This window comes from Heloderma suspectum, chromosome 2, assembly GCF_057233095.1.
Source record: "Heloderma suspectum isolate Gila_16-S chromosome 2, 16-S_ref, whole genome shotgun sequence".
NCBI classification, from domain to species: Eukaryota; Metazoa; Chordata; class Lepidosauria; order Squamata; family Helodermatidae; genus Heloderma; species Heloderma suspectum.
The window spans coordinates 214,787,008-214,806,933 of record NC_139459.1 but is presented as its reverse complement, the minus strand read 5'-3'; the positions used below and the strand labels follow the sequence as shown (position 1 = coordinate 214,806,933).

Here is a 19,926-nt window from a genome sequence, read left to right as displayed (position 1 = left end):
CACAGCACCAACAGCAGCCCTGCTCCCAGTGGCTCAGGCCTTGCCTCGTGCAGACGCACTCACCGAGCTTCAGAAGCCAGCCTTCCCGGTCCGGGTTGAAGAAAGTGTGCGTCAGGTCATTGCCATCGTCCTCGGGAATTTTGAAGGGCTCGTTCTTGATGCTATCATAGAGATTCTGGGATGGCAAAGAGAAACCCACGGGGAGTCACTTCCACAGCAGGGACCTGCACAGCTGCTTCCGCAGGTCCAATTCCTGCTTCCCAGAAAGCGTGACTAAGTGGGGAAGGGGCCACAGCTCAGCGGTAGAGCACAAGCCTTTAGCCTAAAAGGTTGAGATGCCTCTCCTTTAAGCTAAAATATGCTGGGATTCTTTTGTATGTTTGGTTCCATGCCTTTTGCCTCTGGCTCTGCCCACCGCTGGAAAGCAGCCCCTGAGAGCTTCTCCAAACTTGAATTTGACCCCTGAGCTGAAAGAGGTTCCCCATCCTGGCACTACTGTATGAACTCAGGTCCCATGGTTCCCACCACACCACAGGGTTGCTGGAAGACAAAAAGGGGTGACGTCCGTATGCTACTCCATCCACAAAGCTTACCCTGAGCAGCTCCTCGGGCAGGTCCCCACCATCGTTGATGCCACGGTTCATGGCGATGAAGCGCTCCACTGTCGGCTTGTCTTTGACGTTGGGGTTGTGCAGGCTGGTGTTCAGCATGATGATGGCAAAGGAGAGCACATAACAGGTATCTGGGGTGGAAAGGGATAAAGAGAAGGGAGGGGTCAAGCTCAGGGTGGGGGCATCCTTCGGCTTCCATGATCAAGGGATAAGCCCAAAGACAAATGACTGGCCTGGTTTTAACCATTGAAGCATAAATGGTTCATGGGACCAGGTTAACTGAAAGACTGCCCGCCTTCTCCAGTATGTACCTACCTGACCGGGAAGGTCTTTTTCAGAGGCCCTGCCCCAAGGGCCCCTGACAAACGGAGTAAGGCAGGAAACCCCCTGTGAGAGAGCCTTTTCAGTAGTGACACCCTGCTTATGGAACAGCCTCCCAGAAAGGTATGGCTGGCACCATCTTTGTGATTTTTCCGATGCCAGGTGAAGAACTTTTTGCCACCCAAGCTTTTTGAAATAACTCATGTCGTCTGGACCAATCAGTTTTAAAATCTGGCATTGCTAAGTTTTGTTGCTGATGCTGTATTTATACTGTTTCTGATTTTTATAGTTTAATGTCTTATTTCACATTTATATTTATTAATTGTAAGCCGCCCAGAGAACTTTATGTTATGAGTGGCAAACATGTTGATATTGTAAATAAATAGCAGCCTAGCAGTCCCATGCTGCAAGCTGTGTATTTCTTGGGTTGTTCTCCACCTTTGGGTGTGTGTGTGCATGGGTCTGTCCATTCCAACTGGAACAGAAAGGGCATAAAACATTTTTAAAAGCTATCCACCAGAGTGTATGAAGCTTGAGGTAGACAACCCTTCTCCACTCCCAAACAACCAGTCTGAAGATCTGTTACTGGAAGCCAAAAGACTATCCTGCTGCAAGTCTCAGAGAACACCTCTCCCACGCCCATGCCTCCGAGGAAAAGGTTTGTCCCAACCTCCTGCAGCCTGCAGGATGGCAATCCACATACCCGTTGACTGGAAGACACCAGGGTTGCATTGACAATATCGCTGTGCAAATGCTTCCATCATCCGGTCAATCTTCTGTGCTTCACCCGGCAACCGGAAGCTCCAAAGGAACTGCCTGTGGGGGCAACAGAAAACAAGCACGGGTCCAGCCATACTGTGTCAAGCTGTGAGCAAGGATGCCACAGAAGTAAAATTCCTTAACAGATAGGCTGCATGATATAGTGGAAACTTTCACCCACACTCTGCACCCAAAACAGAATTGTTTAGGCCTAGTCTTCCTTAGGGAGCTCTACAGCCCACCCCATGAGGCAGAGTGAGGCGGCTGCCTTAGACGGCAGATTCTGGGGAAATGGTGAAGAGTGGAAGCAAGGACAGAGCTCTGTGTGCTGTGCAGCCTGCCCTGTACCCCCTAACCTAGATTGCTGCCCTCAGGTGTGGGGAGTGGATTCCATCCCATCACCTGCGTTGAAGAAAGATTCAACTGCCAATCCAGCTGATTTCTGCATGTGGGGAGCGGGGCATCTTGTCCTTTGCCTTAGGCAATAAGCTGTCTTGGGCCAGCCCTGCCATTCATGTACTCTTCTTGCCTCTCTATGTGCAAGTTCACTGGTGGAGGAAGCAACGGGAAATGGAAGGTTCAGCCGCAGCTCCGTCACTCACCGCAGGGCCTGTACAAGGTTGAGGTCAGTAAACTCATGCAGCTCCACAAATGAGTGCAACACCTGGATATTGAACTCATCTCTACAGAGAGGAAGAAAAACAGGGTGAGACAGGGGAGCAAGCCATTTCTCCATGACATAGTGTTATTTACCACGTACAGTTGCCAGACCTGGGCTGCTGCCACCAATGACTGCGCTGCCCTGGCTGTGCCCGAATCACAGGAACCTGCCTTATGAGTCCATCTTGCCCAAAAGTGCTAATCTGACTGGCAGGGGCTCTCCAGAGGTTTCTCCCATCACCTGCTCCCTGGTCTTTTTAACTGCAGAGGCGAGGGAGTAAAGCCGAGACCTTCTGCACGCAGAGCACCTACTCTGCCACTGAGCCACGGTCCTTTCCATAATGCTGGCCGTATCTCAAGCAAGAACAAGGTGTCGGATTAACACACGCTGAAGCCTTGAATACAGGCTTGTGCAGGTTCCCCTACCTGGTACCCTCCAGATGTGTTGGACTACAACTCCCATCATCACCAGCCAGCACAGCCAATGGCCATTACTGGGGAAAGCTAGCTTAGCGTCTACTCCTGAGAAGCTACCAATAGTATTCCAGGTGACTAAGAGCATACACAGGCTATTTCAGGGCTCCAGAAGTTATGTAGTGCCAAAGTAACTTTCAGGCAGCACTGAGAAATATGGCCCAGCTGCAAAGAGAACAAAACAGCAGCCCCAAACAGTTAAATATTCACCATCTCACTTGCCATTCCTAGCTCTTCTCCCACCCAGGACAAGCAAACATTATTGGGCCAACCAAAGAAACACTGTAGCAGGTCAAGGGCGCTAGAACTTCTTGACCACGAGCCCACACTCAGCCAGTCCACCTGGGAAACCTGAAACCATGTGGTCCTGGCAAGAGAGCCTTCCATCACCAACTCTAGAGATGCTCCATGTCACGATCCCTCCTTGAATGTTGCTGAGAGGCAGGAACCAAGGCCCAATAACACAGCTGCTGAGAAAGGCCAAACATCTCATGCAAAGCACCAGAGCTCCCTCTCAATTACCTTTCACCCAAGTAGTCACCGATGGCAGTCTTGTTGAGCCCTTCCCCCTTGTAGAGGAACTGGGCAATGTCATCACGTGTGTTCTTCAAGAGGTCATTCTCAATCAGGAACTGGATCCCCTGCAAACACAGAGAGGAGAGGGGGGTCTCTCTCAATTCCCTCTATAGAAGACCACAGGTATCAGAACCCAAAACATCTGCAATACTACTCAGCCTGTATATAGCAGGTTTCAAATGGTCACAGTAGGTTGCATATCAAATGTCAGCACCCCTACAATAGCCCTGAAGATAGACCATATTGCTGAGTGTTGTGTTCAAGATTGGAAGTAGTGACTTCCTGACTTACATCTTAGCCACTGCACTACGCCTTCTGTAGGAGTCTATCTGCTGTCTAGGCATGCTCCAGCAAGAGCCAGGATTAGCTGTCATAAAATCCAAGTAACCCCAAGGCCTCACAAGGCCACAAGCCATGTTCAGGTGCTGCAAAGAAGCTTCCTCACCCTGGGGCTCTTCTTAAGGATAGAATGGGAAAACTAGAGGTCTTGGGCATTTGCTTCCCAAGAGCCCCTGAACAGGAAGGAACTGCTCAGAGGGGGAATAAGCAAATAATTTGGGGGTGGGGGGGAGAGAAAGAGCATGCACGTGAGACAGACGCACTCAAATCCAATTCTGGGTAACAAAAATTACAACAGCCAGCTTGTGATTAGGCCCTTTAACCCTGCTTGCAATGGTGGACCTTGCAGTGGTCCCTGTACCACAGCTACTGCCAGCACCACAGTAAGGCAGCATTGGTCACCTTCTTAGGATCCATGTTGAACTTCTTCCTGCCCATTGCCACCTGCTTGTTTCTCTGCATGGTTTTCCTAGAGGGCACAAAAAGGCTTGGTGAGACTCCCTTCACCACCTTCACCAAAGAACAGCCTGTGGACAGAACTTCCTTGATGCTCCCTGCTTGCAACTTAGGCACAGACACAATTTAGGTCAGACATTCAGCCACTTTCTTTTCCCATCTCCAGCAGGATGTACCTGCCCCCGCCACACACACAGAGAGCCTCCGCTCCAACTTGCAAGTCTAAGTTTTGTAATATAAAGAACTACATTCCCCATCCCAAGCGATACAACCTTTCAGCCCCAGTTGTGTGTGGTGAAACTTGAATGTCTCCCAGCACTAAAACAGAGCCTGCAGCAGGGAACTGGCATGACCAGCAGGCAGGTCTCTGCCCCATACTCCAAACGTGTGTGCCCTGACAGACAACGTAGCAGGGGGAGGGAACTCCTCCTGAGCTGCCGCACATGGCGAAGGCCTAGCCTCTGCAGGGAGGGGGAAGAGGAAACCACACTGAGCGACTGGAAGAGACGTCACATGTCAGTTTCCATTGACAACTTGGGCCACCTAACCTTTTGGCGACTCGATTTGGCCCAGTTCAGAGTAACAGCCTGAGACAGGGAATCTGATGGCAGACGGAGAAACAAGACAAGCCCTGGAAGAGTTGGGGGTGGGGTGAGGGTAAGAGGAGACCTAGAGCTATTTGGAGAACAGATCAGGCCAGAGATCGCTTGATGATATTAAGAGCAACAAGAAGCCCAGGAGCTTTGAGATCCATGTCATTACTCACAGGACTGAGCAATACACACACACACTGTTCTTCTGGGTCTTCCCAACCTTTTGACAGACCTAAGGCTCAGCCTTCAGGCCGTAAACATAAGCAAAGCTTCTGCTTTGCATAACAAAGTCCAGATGGGCATTTCAGTTTTGAAGACATGTGATGGAATCTAGACCAAGGGAGCCTCGTTCTTCAAACAACTACAGTCAACTGAAATTTTATTAGGTAATTGCATGGGAGTTATTGTTTTGTTTTTGGTGTGAACACCTGTGTGTGTTTGGGTATTGTTTCATACACAGCACTGGCTAAATGCTACATGCACTAGAGTAAGGCCACTGACCTCCCAGAAGAAGTGGACATTTCCATTTCAGTGGGAAAATTTGACCCTGAATATCCATTCATGTTAGAATCCATTTCAGCTCCGTTGAAGTGAAGGATTTTGGCAGCCTGCTTACTTTAGTCTTCAGAATGTCCATTCCTAAAACCAGTCAAAACTAGGCCCCCAAATTTCACCCTCCCCACCTCTCCAACAGAAGCAGTACTCACCTCTCTTCTGTGGAGCCCAGGTTCTCGATTTCATTAGTCACTTCTGCTATCTCATCTTTCAGACGCTGCAAAGAAGAGCAATAGAAAAATGAATGAGAAAGCAATCAAGTGGAGCTCTTGGTCAGTTGGATAGCGTGTGCGTGTGTGCGGGGAGAGACAGCATTTGCAAAAAAAGAACTTCAGAATGAAGGAAGATCCCTATTACTCCAGCCTCCTCTGAACTCTATGCCTTTCCCCAACTTCATTATCCAAGTTGGAAAATGATCAATGAATTGGGGGGCAGGGAGCAGAGAGAGAGAGAGAGAGAGAGAGAGAGAGAGAGAGAGAGAAGCACAGGAAGGACGTGCCAAGTTCACTTCACCTCCAAATCCCATGAGCCTGCTGGGTAGAGACTTAGAAAAGTAAGAGAGCTGGGTTTTATCCACAGATCTAACCAACAGAGCTCTCCCTTTTGTTTAAGAGGAAACCCTGTTTCCTCTTCAGAGGCTTCACCGATAATCAGTTATAGCCAAAGCCTGCTGCAGGCACCCACTGCCCTGGGATACAGAGACCAGAGAAAAGCATGTCTGCCCATCCTGGATCAGAAACAAACAGGGCTGTGGATGCCAGTCTCTGGGATGTACCAGCATGCTGAGCTCCGCTAGGAAGGAAATAAGAAGAGCGAGCCCCTGGAACTAACACAATTACTGGGCTAATCTCATTAGGAAGTGTCCAGCATATGGCAGTGATTAGCCTCTGCTGCTACCTTATTTATTGCTAATGGGATTGATGATCAACCCCGCCAAGCACAGCACCCATAAGCAAGTTGCCGCAGGAAGCAGGCAGCTCATGCCAGAGCCAAGAGGATAGGTCTAGCTGGCTAGCAGAGAATACAAGGAGTGGGATGCAGGGCGGGGGTAATACTCCAAAGCACTGCTTTGGAGCACACATCCTCATCTTGAAGAACAACACAAGTCTGAAATGGTTATCTCGTGCCTTAGAGGGGATGGGCTGAATGGCAGGTGGTTGGTTGCACTGTGAGTGCTGGGTGAGGAAAAGGGAGATGAAGAAATAGAATCCTGTAGCCCATGCCCTCCCACTAACCTTGTCAAGTCCACAAGGTGCATCAACCTGACAGGCCAGGGCTAGAGGGCGGGGAGGTGGGATTTTCCCTGCCCACCTACGTAATGCTTAATTCCATTCTACGTAATGGAAGCCCTGCTGGCTAATTGGGCCCCCAGGCAATATCTCCCCTCAGCACTCCTGCTGGAGCAGCCAGAACTGGGCTCCTTGCTGATTTGCGGTGATGTGTGCCCAAGACCCTGCTGAGCAAACCCTCAAGGCTGCTGTGCGGAAGATCCCTTTTAGGGAGGGGAAGTGGAAGAACCCAGTGCTTGATTTCCAAAGGAAGAAATGCCAAAACTCACGCACACAACAAAGAATCATTAGCTGCTAACCCAAGACATCTGGAGACTGGCTGTGGCTACACAGCAGAAAGGAAGAAGTCTGCACATGCTCAGATGTACTCCTTTATTTTTAATTGACACTTGCCGGGCTGAGCTACGACACTGCAAGTAGTCAAGCCTGAAAAGAGAGTGGGAGGGAGCAACCAGAACAAAGAGGTTCCAGGCCCAGAAATGCCAGAGCCGTATCCCACATCAACCACCAAACCTTCTTTGGGGGAGGAACTCGGACAGGGCAGAAATTATTGCCTTTAGTGTCAGAAATGAGATACATGCAAATCTCATTGCTCGGGCACTGACTTGGTGTCTTCTATAGGAAGCTGCCTGATACCGAGCCAGACCACTGATCCACCTAGCTCAGTATTGCCTCTACACTGACTGGCAGCCACGGCTCTGTGGGGTCTCAGGCAGGCATCTTTCCTAGCCCTACATGGAGGAGCCGGGGACCGAACCGGTGACCTTCTATATGCAAGCAAAGTATGTGCTTTTCCACTAAGCTCCAGCCCTTCTGTATCCCGCCCTCATCCCCCACCACACACACACCTGTATGTCTGCTAGCAGCTCCTGCTTGCGTCGACGGATGTTCTCAAGCTCTTGGCACTCCTCAGGGGTCAGGTCGTTGGGCACTACCAGGCGAGAGAGAGAGAGAGAGAGTTACGATGAGTGGTTCTATCTCAGCCTGCTCTACCCTGATGCCATCCAGATATGTTGGGGCTATAGCTCCCATCAGTGGTAGCCAGCATGGCCAATGGTGGATGATGGGAGTTGTAGTTCAATACATCTAGACAGCCCCAGGTTGGGGGGAAGCGGATCTTTATCATGCTTTGATCTGCTCCTCGCAGTACAGGGAGACTCTGATACAACAGTTGCTGTTGTAGACAGTACTGCTTTTTGTCACCAGAATGACCCGGCACGCACACATGACCCAGCAGACACATTTTAGTCGTTTCACTTTTGAGTTTATACTTTTATATGGAATTCATTATCAGCGTTTCCCAGGAGCATCTGGCTGGACACTGCTAGACACAGAATGCTGAGCTAGATGGACCCTTTGTCTGATCCAGCAAAAACAGGCCCTTGGAAATTGAGAGGGTGAGGCTCCCTGGTTGTCATCGTGCAGGCCAAGATCTACTTAACTTCAATAGCAAATAGCATCAAGTTGCCTCAGACCATTGCTGCTCCCTGCCTCACAAGCACACAATTGCTACCCTGGATTTTGCATATTAGGTTACAGAGGTCTGTGTTAGATCACTAGCTCTGAACACAATGCTAATGGTACAAATGAGATCCTGCTTGGAACAAGAGTTAGAGCGGAAGGCGTTATTTTATGGGAAGGGAAAGGCCATCTAAAACCCAGGCAACCAAGTCACTGGAAAGACCAATGCAATTGCAGATAAAGAAGCAGAACTCTCACGATATAGTCATCACTTCTAACTGTGCAGAAGACGTTCAAGTTTAGTACGACTCCTGAGCCTTTATGTAATAGCTGTGTACAAGGGAGAATTTCAGAACAGGCAGCTTCTTCCCTCAGAGCACTGCAGTGGCAGGAGAAGCAGGACTCACTGAAAATGTCCTTCTATAATGCCATTTAAAAAGGCATAGGAGCCTTTCTTCTCCCCCCCCCCCCGCCCCCTGAATCTTACTAGCCTACAACTTGCTTCTGCATCAGGAAGCTACAGTTCAGCACAGATTTTTGAAAATCTGACCCCAGGAAGGATGGGGGGGGGCAGTGACGGTTTAATCCAACCACAGTTGTTGGAAATGGGCTGCAGGCAACAGGGAGTCTGCTCCCATTACGTACCACAACCACCTCCACATGAGCCTATTGTACAGAAGAACCCCAGGACAGCCTCAGTCATCCAGGGTGAATTAAGGCTGCAGGGGTGCATCAGGCAGGGCCTGATGGCAAATGGCAGCCATACATACACAGCATTGTCACACCTTCCTAGCTTGCCCAACGAGCCCATTGCAGTCCTCTGGGGCTGGCTTATGTCAGCCTCTGAAAGGCACCCAGTGCAGCGCTAGAGCATGCACAAAGCCCTGCACAGAGGTGCGTTGCACCTACTGGCCTCACACCGACTTGAGTTCACAGAGGAAAGGTGTGTCCAAGGCAGATCACTCCTAACTCCTCTTTTACAAGCACAAGCGTTTACGACAGGGGTGGGCAATTTCCAAGGGCCAGGGAGTTGCCCTCTGTCCCTGAAACCTGGAGGTGCAGTGGCTGCAGTGGAGAAAAAAGTCCTTTTAGAAGTGAAGAGTCACAAAAGGGACACATTTGGTGGTGCAGCGGCTGGAAAGGGGGGGTAATTTGTTTTAAAATAGCCCCTTTTGCTGCTGTTGCAATGCCATAATTCAGCAGTAAACCACAGCTTTTTGCTCTCAAAAGGAGCCTTTTCCCCCTTTCAGCAGTGTGGAAGCAGTGGCCAGGCTGTGGAGGGCTGCAAAAAAGGCCAGGCACCCCCGCGTGCAGCCCACATGTTGCCCACCCCTGCTTTACAAGAAGTGCTTAGGAAAGCTGTGTTAGCTGAGACTTTCTAGCAAAAGGTAGAACTCATACTGAGCACCCAGTTTGCCATGCATACCCCAGGAAGGAGGTGGGCCACGGTAGCCGAAACGGACCCTGCACCCACATCTGTGGGGCGGCATCCACAGTGCTGTGGGTTCTCACATCTGCAGCTAGCAGCATGAGACAGACATTCCCCAAATACCTCTGGAGGAATTCAAGCAATGCTCACGTCCAACACATTCTAGTCGCTGCAGGCAGGGGGGCGTGCCTTGGTTTGACCTCGGTTTGGATTTTTGCTGATTCAGCTGACCTGAGATGGGGAGAGGCAGGTCAGAGCCCAGAGGTCAATCTTAGTCCAAATCTAGATTTGGCCATTCTTACAACCATGCCAGCCAGTCTGGAAGGACTGTGTGATCCATTAGGGAAGGGGTGGGCAGAAAGTAGCTCTCCAAATGTTTTGGACTTCAACTCCCAGCATTCCTGACTTTTGGCCATGCTGGCAGGGGCTTCTGGGAGTTAAAGTCCCAAACACCTGGAGATCTACCTTCTGCCCACCGCTGCATTAGGGAATGCCAACCTAGCCAACTTAGGGAAGAAGCGGTGGTACTTCAAAACTCCCCTGCTGTACTGAGGGAGTGGGGAGGGCAGTGGGGGGTCCCTGTCCTTCCTGGAAGCCCAGAACCATAACTGGGGTGAGATGCCAAGCCCCAGCCAGCCCTGAGCCTCTTGCAGAGAGATCAGAGTTCCTGACACAACAAGGCTCCATTGTGTGGCTGCTGGAACAGAGAAGCCAAACAAGGGAAGCGCCTTTTCCTTACTTTGCAGTTGGACACGAGGCTGGGAGCCCAGAGCCAAGCTCACTGCAGCCGCAGCATACAAAGGAGGCTGCTCTTAAAGAGGCAGTGTCTCGCCACTTCCCCTTCAGGCAAGGCAGGTGAGACAACAATGCAGGAGCTTCGCAAGGCTTGAAGCTTGAGCCAGAGTTTGACATTTGACTGCTCAAATACTGTCAAATACTTAAAAGCATTGATTTATTAGAACAACACACACACACACGCTTCCAAAACTGGGCACTTCTATCAGAAGCATCACAAAAGCACAGTCTAAGATGACTGGGAGGCCTCTCTTCCCCACAGCAACAACAGTGGGCTCTGACAGACCTTACTCCTGGGCATGAGTGGCCTTTGTAGGACTGTGGCTTTTTGCTTCCAAAAAAAAAACCCATCTGGGGGTATCTCTAAATATGTGCAGAATTAATTTCCAAGGGGAAAGTTTGTTTTTTTTTAATGTGATTTGTGCCCTGCCTTTTTACCAAAAAATGGCACTCATGGTGATTTACAGGCATAATTTAAATAGATTAAAACAATACATTAAAGTACAATAAAGACATAACAATTAGAGAATAAAAAAAAATAGCGCCCAGCCCCAACAGACATACTTACAGGCCAAAGGCTCTCTTGAATAAAGTGGTCTTTTTCTGCCAGTGGAACGACAGCAGAAAGGGAGTGAACCCGGCCTCCCTTCGGAGGGAGCTCCACAGCCTGGGAGCAGCTACCAAAAAGGCCCTTTCTCAGGTCACCACCAAACGCACCTCTGAAGGTGGCAGTCTTGAAAGAAGGGCCTTTCCAGAAGGTCTTAAGAACCAGGCAGGCTCGTATGGCAGAAGGAGGACTCTCAGGTAGCCTGGTCCCAAGCTGTATACAGCTTTTTATACATCATAACCAGCACTCTGAATTCTGTCTGGAAGCAGACCAGTAGCCAATGAAGCTGTTGTACCAAGGGACTCAGCTGCTCCCTGTAACTGAACCCGGACAACAGTCTGGCCGCAGCATTCTCGACCAGCTAAAGTTTCTGAACACTTTTCTGAACAGTTTTTGAATGGGAGCTCCATGTACAGTGCGTTAGAGTAGTCCAAACGGGATGTAACTAAGGCATACATGACCATGGCCAGATCAGACATCTCCAGGAAAAGGGCCAGTTGACATAGTAGCCTCAGCTGTGCAAACGCAAACCTGGCTACTGCCGAGAGCTGGGCATCCAGGTGCAGGGCCGAGTCCAGGATTACACCCAGACTGTGAGCCTAAGACTTCAGGGGAAGTGTAACCCCACCAAGCACAGATTGAGTCCCTCTTCCCTGATCTGCCTTTCAACTAACCAGGAGCACCTCTGTCTTGTCTGGATTAAGCTTCCATTTGTTCACCCCCATCCACTCCATTACCAATATCAGACACCAGTTTAGAACTAGAACAGCTTCCTTGGATTTAGATGAAAAAAAGAGAGAGAGCTGGGTGCCAGAAGCATACTGGTGGCACCACACCCCAAAACTCTGGACAACCTTTCCCAGTGGTTTCATGTATATGTTCAATAGCATGTGGCATAAGATGAAACCCTGAGGGACACCACAGGCCAACAGCTACAGCATCAAACAGGAATCCCCCAGCACCAGCTCCTGAGATTGCCCCTCTAAGAAGGCCCGGAGCCATCATATAACAATGCCTCCCAGTCCCACTTCGGAAGGATATCATGATCAATGGTTTCGAAAGCCGCCCAAAGGTCCAGCAGAACCAACTCCCCTTGCCCAGTTCCTAGAGAAGATCATCCACCAGGCCAACCAAAGCAGTCTCTGTTCCATAACCAGGCCTGAAGCCAGACTGAAATGGATCTAGATAGTCCTTCTTATCCAGAAATCCCTAGAGATGAGAAACCACCACACACTCCAGCACCTTTCTCTCCCCCTACTCCAAGAAAAAGGGTAAAGCATACCCCTGAGCATGTGCAAAGTTTCCAAGAGGAATGCTTCCATAGCAATTTGGAGACTGTGAAATCTGGTTCCTGAACCTTGTTTTCATCTTTCCCATATAGGATGGCAATGCTAGCCGCCCTCACGCTGCACTGCCTAAGAAAAGGACTATGGCAAGGGGGCTGGGGAGGAAGAGTGTAGGCTCTGCTCTGGGCCGCATAGCTAGTTTGCATGATATCTTAGAGACCAACACACAAGCATGCTGAATATAGCCTGCGAAAAAATGATTCCAGCTGTCTTCATCGTCCTCCGATTAATAGGCAGAGCTGTATGAAACCGCATAGTGTGCATGCATTTGATTCACAACACATGCTTATGCACAACACTACAAACACAGCTGCCACTCTCATTTCAAATTCTGTCAACTTGGCAAACCTAGCTTTGTGCCACTGTGATGACTCTTGTGGAACTGTCCAAATTCCCACTCCCTGGCTACAGAAGCCAGTTTCTCTTAAAGTTTCCAATGGGCAAGGTGGAGAGAAGAGCCATTAGCAGCCACACACAGACCAGGTCTCCTATGGTGGAACAGGACAGATGCCCTTCAATCACTCCCTTGTGTTTTGCTCCAAGTTTCCTCCTGAATCTTATATGCTCCTGTTCGATGATGTCAGCAGTTAAGCAAGGAGTCTGCAGGAAAAGGTGGGCCATTTGGCTTAATTGGGGAAAGGACAGAAGGGAGCCTTATTCCTGCTATTGTTATCATGAAATAGAACAGCAAGCTGCCACATACCACAAGGGCACTCTTGATTGCCCATTATCTGACAGTGGTCAAATGATCCATGAAAATCAATTGACAATACCTGACTGGCCAATTGACCAGATTCCCAATGCTAGTGAAGCCAGTGCTACAGATATACTTTTTGGCCAGTACTATGAGAAGAGGTTGTGCAGGAGGGGGATGTATCTATGCACATGCCACCACAGGCTTAGAGCAGCCTTACCCAACTTGGCACCCTCCAGATGTGTTGGACTGCAACTGCAACTTCCATCATTCTCAGCCAGCAGTCCAATACATCTGGAGGGTGTCAGGGCGGGGAAGGCTGGTTTACAGAAACAGCAAATGAGCCAAGGCACTCTGGACAGCTAAAATCCAAGCAACGTACCCAAGTACAAGCCTTCCAATCAGCTGGGGGTTGGAGTGTGTGTGTGTGTGTGTGTGTGTGTAGCACTCCCCAAGGAGTGGAGGTTTACCCAGCGTTGCTAATCAGCACAAACTCTCCTTGGTCTAATCACCTACATCTTGCTCTCTTTCCAGAGGACCAAGCAATCTTGCCTGCAATACCTACCGTAGGAAAAAGGACTCCTAGCACTACCCATGTTTTCTTCCAAAACAGCCTGCTGATGCCAGGGATTTTCCTTTCACCCAGCACTGTTTTCTGAATTACACTGCACACACAAGTAGGTGGAAGGTGCACACCTATACTGCATCTAAGCTCCGCTCTCTCTCAGAGAAACCCACCCCACGGGTACCCTTCCTGTTCCCCTTATTTCATGCCAGTGAGCTAAGCCACATGGGTCCCCGTCACCCCCCAGAGTTGCCGCCTGGGCCTGCCAGGAAGGAAAACATGACCTGGAGCAACTCATCTCCCTGTCAAACACAGCCCACGCCTGCTCTAACAGGAGTGCCATTCAACTTCCAAAGACAGTTCTGTCCTCTGCACTGAAACATACCATACAGAGAGATGGGTGGAAACAGGAGGCACAAAGCAATCCCCCTTCTAATTCCACTCCCTTCACAATAATTCAGAATTGTTCAAAGCCATTCTGGGTAGAATCTTAAAGTTGAGGATGAGAGCTATGAAAGTTCAGGCAGCCTCTAAGATGGTAGCTGGCTGAACCTCTTCCTAATTTGCACTTTCAGGTTAACGGCTCCAAGAGCACTTTGCTTAAGAGGCTTGTGCCTCCAGTTTCTTCTTTCCTCCAAGGCCCACCTGTTGGCTCCAACCTTTGACTCAGAAGAGGAACTCCTTCCCTGTGCCCCTTGTGCTATGATGTCCCCCCACCCACAACCACATGGTCTGAGCAAGCTGCACACAAGATGCCCATTTGGCAACCAATCACTGCTCTAGACAGTCTCCCTGCTCTCCTAGTATCACACTTTTCTACCTTCTCTTTTGGAAGAGCAATGGCAGCCCATACTGACAGTGGCATTAGTCTTATCTACCCCATATCACTTACCCAAAATACATCATTGGCAGAACTTGTACAGCTTTACTTTAGGACCTTGAACAACCCTATAGAAGAAAGTTGTGACCTCACTCCCATTCCACCCCCTGGCAAAAACGCTCTCTCTCTCCCCCTTCCTCCTATACACACAGCAGGAAAATCCAATTCCCACACACAGATTTAACAGACAGGGGAGGGAGCAGGTGGAGAGAGAGATTCCCATACACAAGGCAGAAGGTTGCGAAAGCCAGGCTAACACTCCCCCAGCCCCAGCCTCTTCAACCCCTTCTTCAATGCAGCACCCCCCCCCCCAAATACATACTCAAAGGAAAGCAGCAGCGACACTGTGACCTCCAAGCCCAAAGCAAGCTACTGGGAGATTCAAACAGGCAGGCAGGCATGGAAAAAAAAGCACACTGATAACAGGGCAGATAGGCATGCAGTGCATGGCTATGACAGAAAAGACAGGCGCATGGTGCTCAGCATGAATAAGACACAGGCACATGGTACTAAATGCAGCTGTGACGGATGGACAGAACACAGACAGGATGCCAAACAGCAGCTTTTCATCTAGGAAAAGCAGAGACAGAATTCTCATTTGCAAGTACGCCCATGCGCGCGCGCGCGCACACACACACACACACACACAAACACAGGCTTACCACAAACTGCCACCCTGCTCTTTCTGCCCACTGTCAATGCAAAACCTGTGCTGCACCATCAGTGCGCTAGTAGCCCATGTGCTGGGAGCCCAGCCCTATCCAGAAGGAGGGGCTGTGTTTCAACAGCCTCTTCTCATTCCACTAAACTGAGCTGTGCTGCTTGAGCTGCTGGCTTCCATGGAGGATGACAGCTTTGGAACCACCCACCCACCGCTATACAGAGCCCAGGCATTAACCCCTGCATGGCCAGCTCGGGGAGGCCATAGCGGCAAGCGGCAGATGAACGAAGATGCATCTGTGAAACTGATATCCATCGGACACCTATGTTCTACCGCCATCTGGACCTGATACCGGGTGCTTTACTGCAGCCTTTCCCCAAAGTGGAGCCCTCCATATGTGTTGGGCTGCAACTCCTGCCATGCTGGCTGAGGGTGATGGGAGTTGTAGTCCAGCACATCTAAAAAGCACCAGGTTGGGGATGTCTGCTCTGGTGGAATTATGTGCCCAACAAGAAAATTATTTTTAGCCTCTTAAGACAATGACTCTTCGTCTACTGCCTGTTATGTCTACATCAAACTGTTCCAGAGCCCCATAGCACCTGCAAACATTGAGACCACAATGATTTTGGGTTGTATCCAGTGTTAGCCTAGCTTAAGTCCCATTCATTTTAATGAGTCTACTCTTAAGTACCCTAAGACTGACACTGGATACAGTCCTTTATTCCTAGTTCTCCGTTCAGTAGCAATTACTTGCCAAGCATACTAGGAACACATATAACACTCCTGCACCGACTAGCATGTCAACACACTCACCCTTTCTGATGTATTCTTATCTCCCCCCACCCCCGTCAAATTATAATGTAGGTGGAGAGGCATTTTATCTTGTGAAACCTTGGCCTCAGGCACAAACACCCTGGCTTCAAGCACTGCAGGTTCAGCTTTTACCCACTTGGCATAGTTATTAAATCCATGCATCAACTGTTGTTATTTGCTTAACAAACTTCTGTTCTTTTTTTGTTTTACAACTTTAAGCTGGCATCCATTTTGCCCACATTAATTTCTACTCTACTTTCAGACTGTGCAAAGGGATGCCCCCACATCTGTACTGCCACCACGCATACACATCCTCTTCATTCCTACCCTTTGATTTCAAGCTGTGCATTTTCATACAAGATGTTTTTGCCCTGTGCATGCTGTCTTGAGCACAGACCTTCATCTGAGGTTTTTGGAAAGTTTTCCGCTGACTTGGTTTAAAAGGAATCACAGCGATCAGATGCACCGTTTGCTGCTGCAATTTGCTATACGGCCAGGCATTTGATCATTCAGATGTCAGCCAGACTCCCAGTTCTCATGAAAGGCTTGCTGGTTTGGAATTCACTAGCATTTTTTCAAGGCCCTGCCTGCCTGCCAAGCAGCACAACTGTTCCCTCAATACCAGAGGAAGACCTCTGTGCGAACATCCCCTGCAGGAAGGAAAAGAGACTTCTCCACAACACCAGTCTCCCCCTAAACCCCTACAAGTCAAGTGGAACTACAAGTTTCCCATGCACTTATCTGGCTTCTAAGAGGTGGGGGGACCTGTGGCCCACCAGATGTTCTTGGACTACCTCCCATCACCCCTGACCTTGCTGGCTGAGGCTGATGGAATTTGGAGTTCAACAACATCTGGAAGGCTGCAGGCTCTCCACCATTGATGAACAGCAACTGAAATGTGTACCTGTGCAATGTTTTGAATTTTCACAGGGGCGAGGACTAAGGGGCAAGATCCCTCACCTCTGGCAAATGTGGGCTCAGGCTGTATGACACCCTAGTAAAAAGTGACCAAAATATTTCACAATCATGATTATTTCATTAGATTTCACTTGAGTGTTAAAGTTACCAACATTAACATCCTTCTTATTTTCTTCCAACTTTACATATGAGCTACTCAAACGCAGTGTGCTTTACGTATGTCTAATAGCTCTCGGCCTTCAACTGATACATTTATTAGCTCATTCACATGGCCAGGCAGAAGGTGACTTCTTTCAGAACATAAAAGTCTATTCAATAGTGAAAATACACTGAACTGAAATTGTTGTGTCTGGAAATAGCCAGAAATGAATTCCTACTTCGTTCATTCCAGGAGAGATAGTACTGAGCTTAGGTCGTTTTTAAAAAAGCATCTAGAAAATAACAACACCACATCTGACAAATTGATCCCAAGGAGAAGGGGTGTTGGACTAACACTTCTCATTATCTGCAATCAATTGTCACTGCTGGCTGGGGGTGATGGGTGTTGCAATCCAACACATCTGGAGGGTGCCAGGGTGCCAAACTGTCTCAAGATAAAATGCACTCAGGTGATGTTCCCAACATCTGTTCCATGGAGTAACATGGATTTGTCAAGAACAAATCCTGCCAGACGAATCTGATCTCATTTTTGGATCAGATAACCTCCCTTGTGGACTATGGGAATGCTGTGGACATCATATACCTCGACTTCAGCAAAGCTTTCGACAAACTGCCCCATGATATCCTGATGAGCAAACTAGCTCAAACTGGGCTAGATGAAACAACGATCCGGTGGATCCACAGTTGGCTACAGAATCGGACTCAAAGAGTGCTTATCAATGGGATCTTCTCAAACTGGGGAGAGGTAATGAGTGGGGTACCGCAGGGCTCCGTTCTGGGCCCAGTGCTCTTCAACATTTTTATTAATGAATTGGAGGAGGAGGTGCAGGGAATGCTGTTCAAATGTGCAGATGACACAAAATTGGGCAGGATAGCTAATACTTTGGAAGACAGAAACAAATTTCAAAGTGAATTCTAGATCTTCTAGATCATCCTAGAGTGCAGGACATGGAATAATGGGCTCAAGTTACCGGAAGCCGGATTCCGGCTGAACATCAGGAGAAACTTCCTGACTGTTAGAGCAATACGACAATGGAACCAATTACCTAGGGAGGTGGTGGGCTCTCCCACACCTGAGGCATTCAAGACAAGGCTGGACAGCCATCTGTCAGGGATGCTCTGAGTTGGATTCCTGCATGGGGTTGGACTCGATGGCCTTGTAGGCCCCTTCCAACTCTACTATTCTATGATTCTACGAACAGGTTTCGATTTGGCCACAGAGGTTCATCAGGCAAGAAATAAAGACACCTTGTGGAGAGTTTAGGAGAGCAAAACTTAACATGAAAATCCGTTCTGGGTTTGTTAACGGGGAGTGAAGGAGAGGAGAATGGCGGCGCTTGTGGAAGGTTTTCCTCAGCCCAAGTGCATTCACTGGGACATGGATATGCCACCTCGGAAGAATGCTCTGAGAGGGAGGGGGGATGCATTTATAGACCAGGCTGCCTGGGAAGTGACACCAAATGCTTAAGAGGTGACAGCATATCGGATTCATCCAAAACAGAATCCTTCAAAGCCCTCCTGAAGATACAACTTTTCTGTGAGGACCTTGCCTCAACCTACTACTTCCTATACACTACCAAAGCTTCCCCCAAGGTGTCCCTTCCAGGTATGTTTGACCGTAATTCCTGGCTAGGAATTCTGGGAGTTGCAGTCCAACACATCTGGAGGGCACCAGGTTGGGGAAGGCAGCTCTACTGCAACTAAGCCTGCAACCAATTCTAAGCACATGAAACTGGAACAATGGCATATTCCTCCCTTGTTTACCATTACCTCCCTTTTGTCCCCCCTGCCCCCAGGTCAAATTTTAGATTGTAAGCTTCTTGGGGCAGGGACTAGTCTTCTTGTACCATTTAAAGTGCAATACACATTGATGGGATTATATCAACCAACAATAAATTGCATGCTTTTGCTGTCATCTCTCCTGCACAAGGTGAGGCATGGGCAAGATGGGGGGTGGGGACTCGGCTGCCCCAGGGATGAGAGAAAAGGGCAGTTATTGAACAAGACCCATGAATAATACTTAGCATTCAATCCCAGGCACTCTAGTGTGTACCAAAGGCAGGGGCGGAGGTTAACAGCAGCAAAGGAGAAGAGAAATTCTAGGTATTGTCAGCTTCCTGTGTACGTGCACAAGATGTTTAACCCTAACAGATGCTCTCCGTCTTACATCAGCAGGTGTCTGCAGATGTGGGAACAGGACTTACAATCATCTTTTGTCCACATCCCCCTACTCTCATAAGAACTCGCTGCCATGACAAGATAAGACTCCAAAGAGCTAGGGCTATTAACTCCTATCACCATTGCAGCCACAGACTGGGCAAAATGGTTTCCGGCACATTGAAAGCAACAAGCCAATCACCCTCCGGCATCCATCGCAAGAACCACGGTGAGACGGCTACTTTAACTTCCTCACACATGAGACCCAGAGATTATGAGGGTGTGAAAACTACACATCACACGGCATGGAGACAAGACTCTTCTACAAGACCCAGGAGCTGTGTTTGCTCCAGCTGTTTTCCTTCAAGATGGGTCCCTGCTCCCAGGTATTGCCACATGAAAGCAAGCTCATCAGAGAGGGATTCACTTCCCCACAGTGTCTGAAGGGAGGACATTGTGAGGAACTTTACACACTTCTTTGAGAACAGATCTACTGAGTAGGACGCTCTCCAGCTGAAGCCCTGCTTCTGCCAGTCAATTTGCTCACAAGTAAGCCATTTCATACAGCAGGTTAGGACACTTACTAAATTCTTGTGTGGTGCTCTGTGCATATGCAATTGGCACCAAAAAGGGGAAAGAGGGACATAACACGGCCCGAAGACGAAGCAGGGTGTTGCACTCCCTCCCGTAGACTCCAAACACTATGCAGAAAAATCTAGGATATCACAAGGAAGCCATGTGCTGCATTTGCCTCCTGGCTTCAACTGTTTTGGCACTGTGACATGGTAAACGGCTGAGAAATTCCACC

General features: G+C 49.1%; 1 protein-coding gene across 4 annotated transcripts in view; it reads right to left on the bottom strand.

Annotated features, from left to right (window-relative positions):
- The window catches only part of CYTH1 (cytohesin 1), a 65,347-nt gene that overhangs the window by 12,599 nt on the left and 32,822 nt on the right, over positions 1 to 19,926 (bottom strand). For all 4 annotated transcript variants that reach the window (XM_084837746.1, XM_084837745.1, XM_084837748.1 and 1 more), the window contains exons 2-9: positions 7,482 to 7,564; positions 5,497 to 5,561; positions 4,143 to 4,209; positions 3,348 to 3,466; positions 2,294 to 2,374; positions 1,636 to 1,748; positions 594 to 742; positions 64 to 175 (exon numbers count right to left, since the gene is read on the bottom strand). In XM_084837746.1, coding sequence (XP_084693872.1) covers positions 64 to 175; positions 594 to 742; positions 1,636 to 1,748; positions 2,294 to 2,374; positions 3,348 to 3,466; positions 4,143 to 4,209; positions 5,497 to 5,561; positions 7,482 to 7,564 — 789 coding nt within the window. The remainder of the gene's footprint in view (positions 1 to 63; positions 176 to 593; positions 743 to 1,635; positions 1,749 to 2,293; positions 2,375 to 3,347; positions 3,467 to 4,142; positions 4,210 to 5,496; positions 5,562 to 7,481; positions 7,565 to 19,926) is intronic.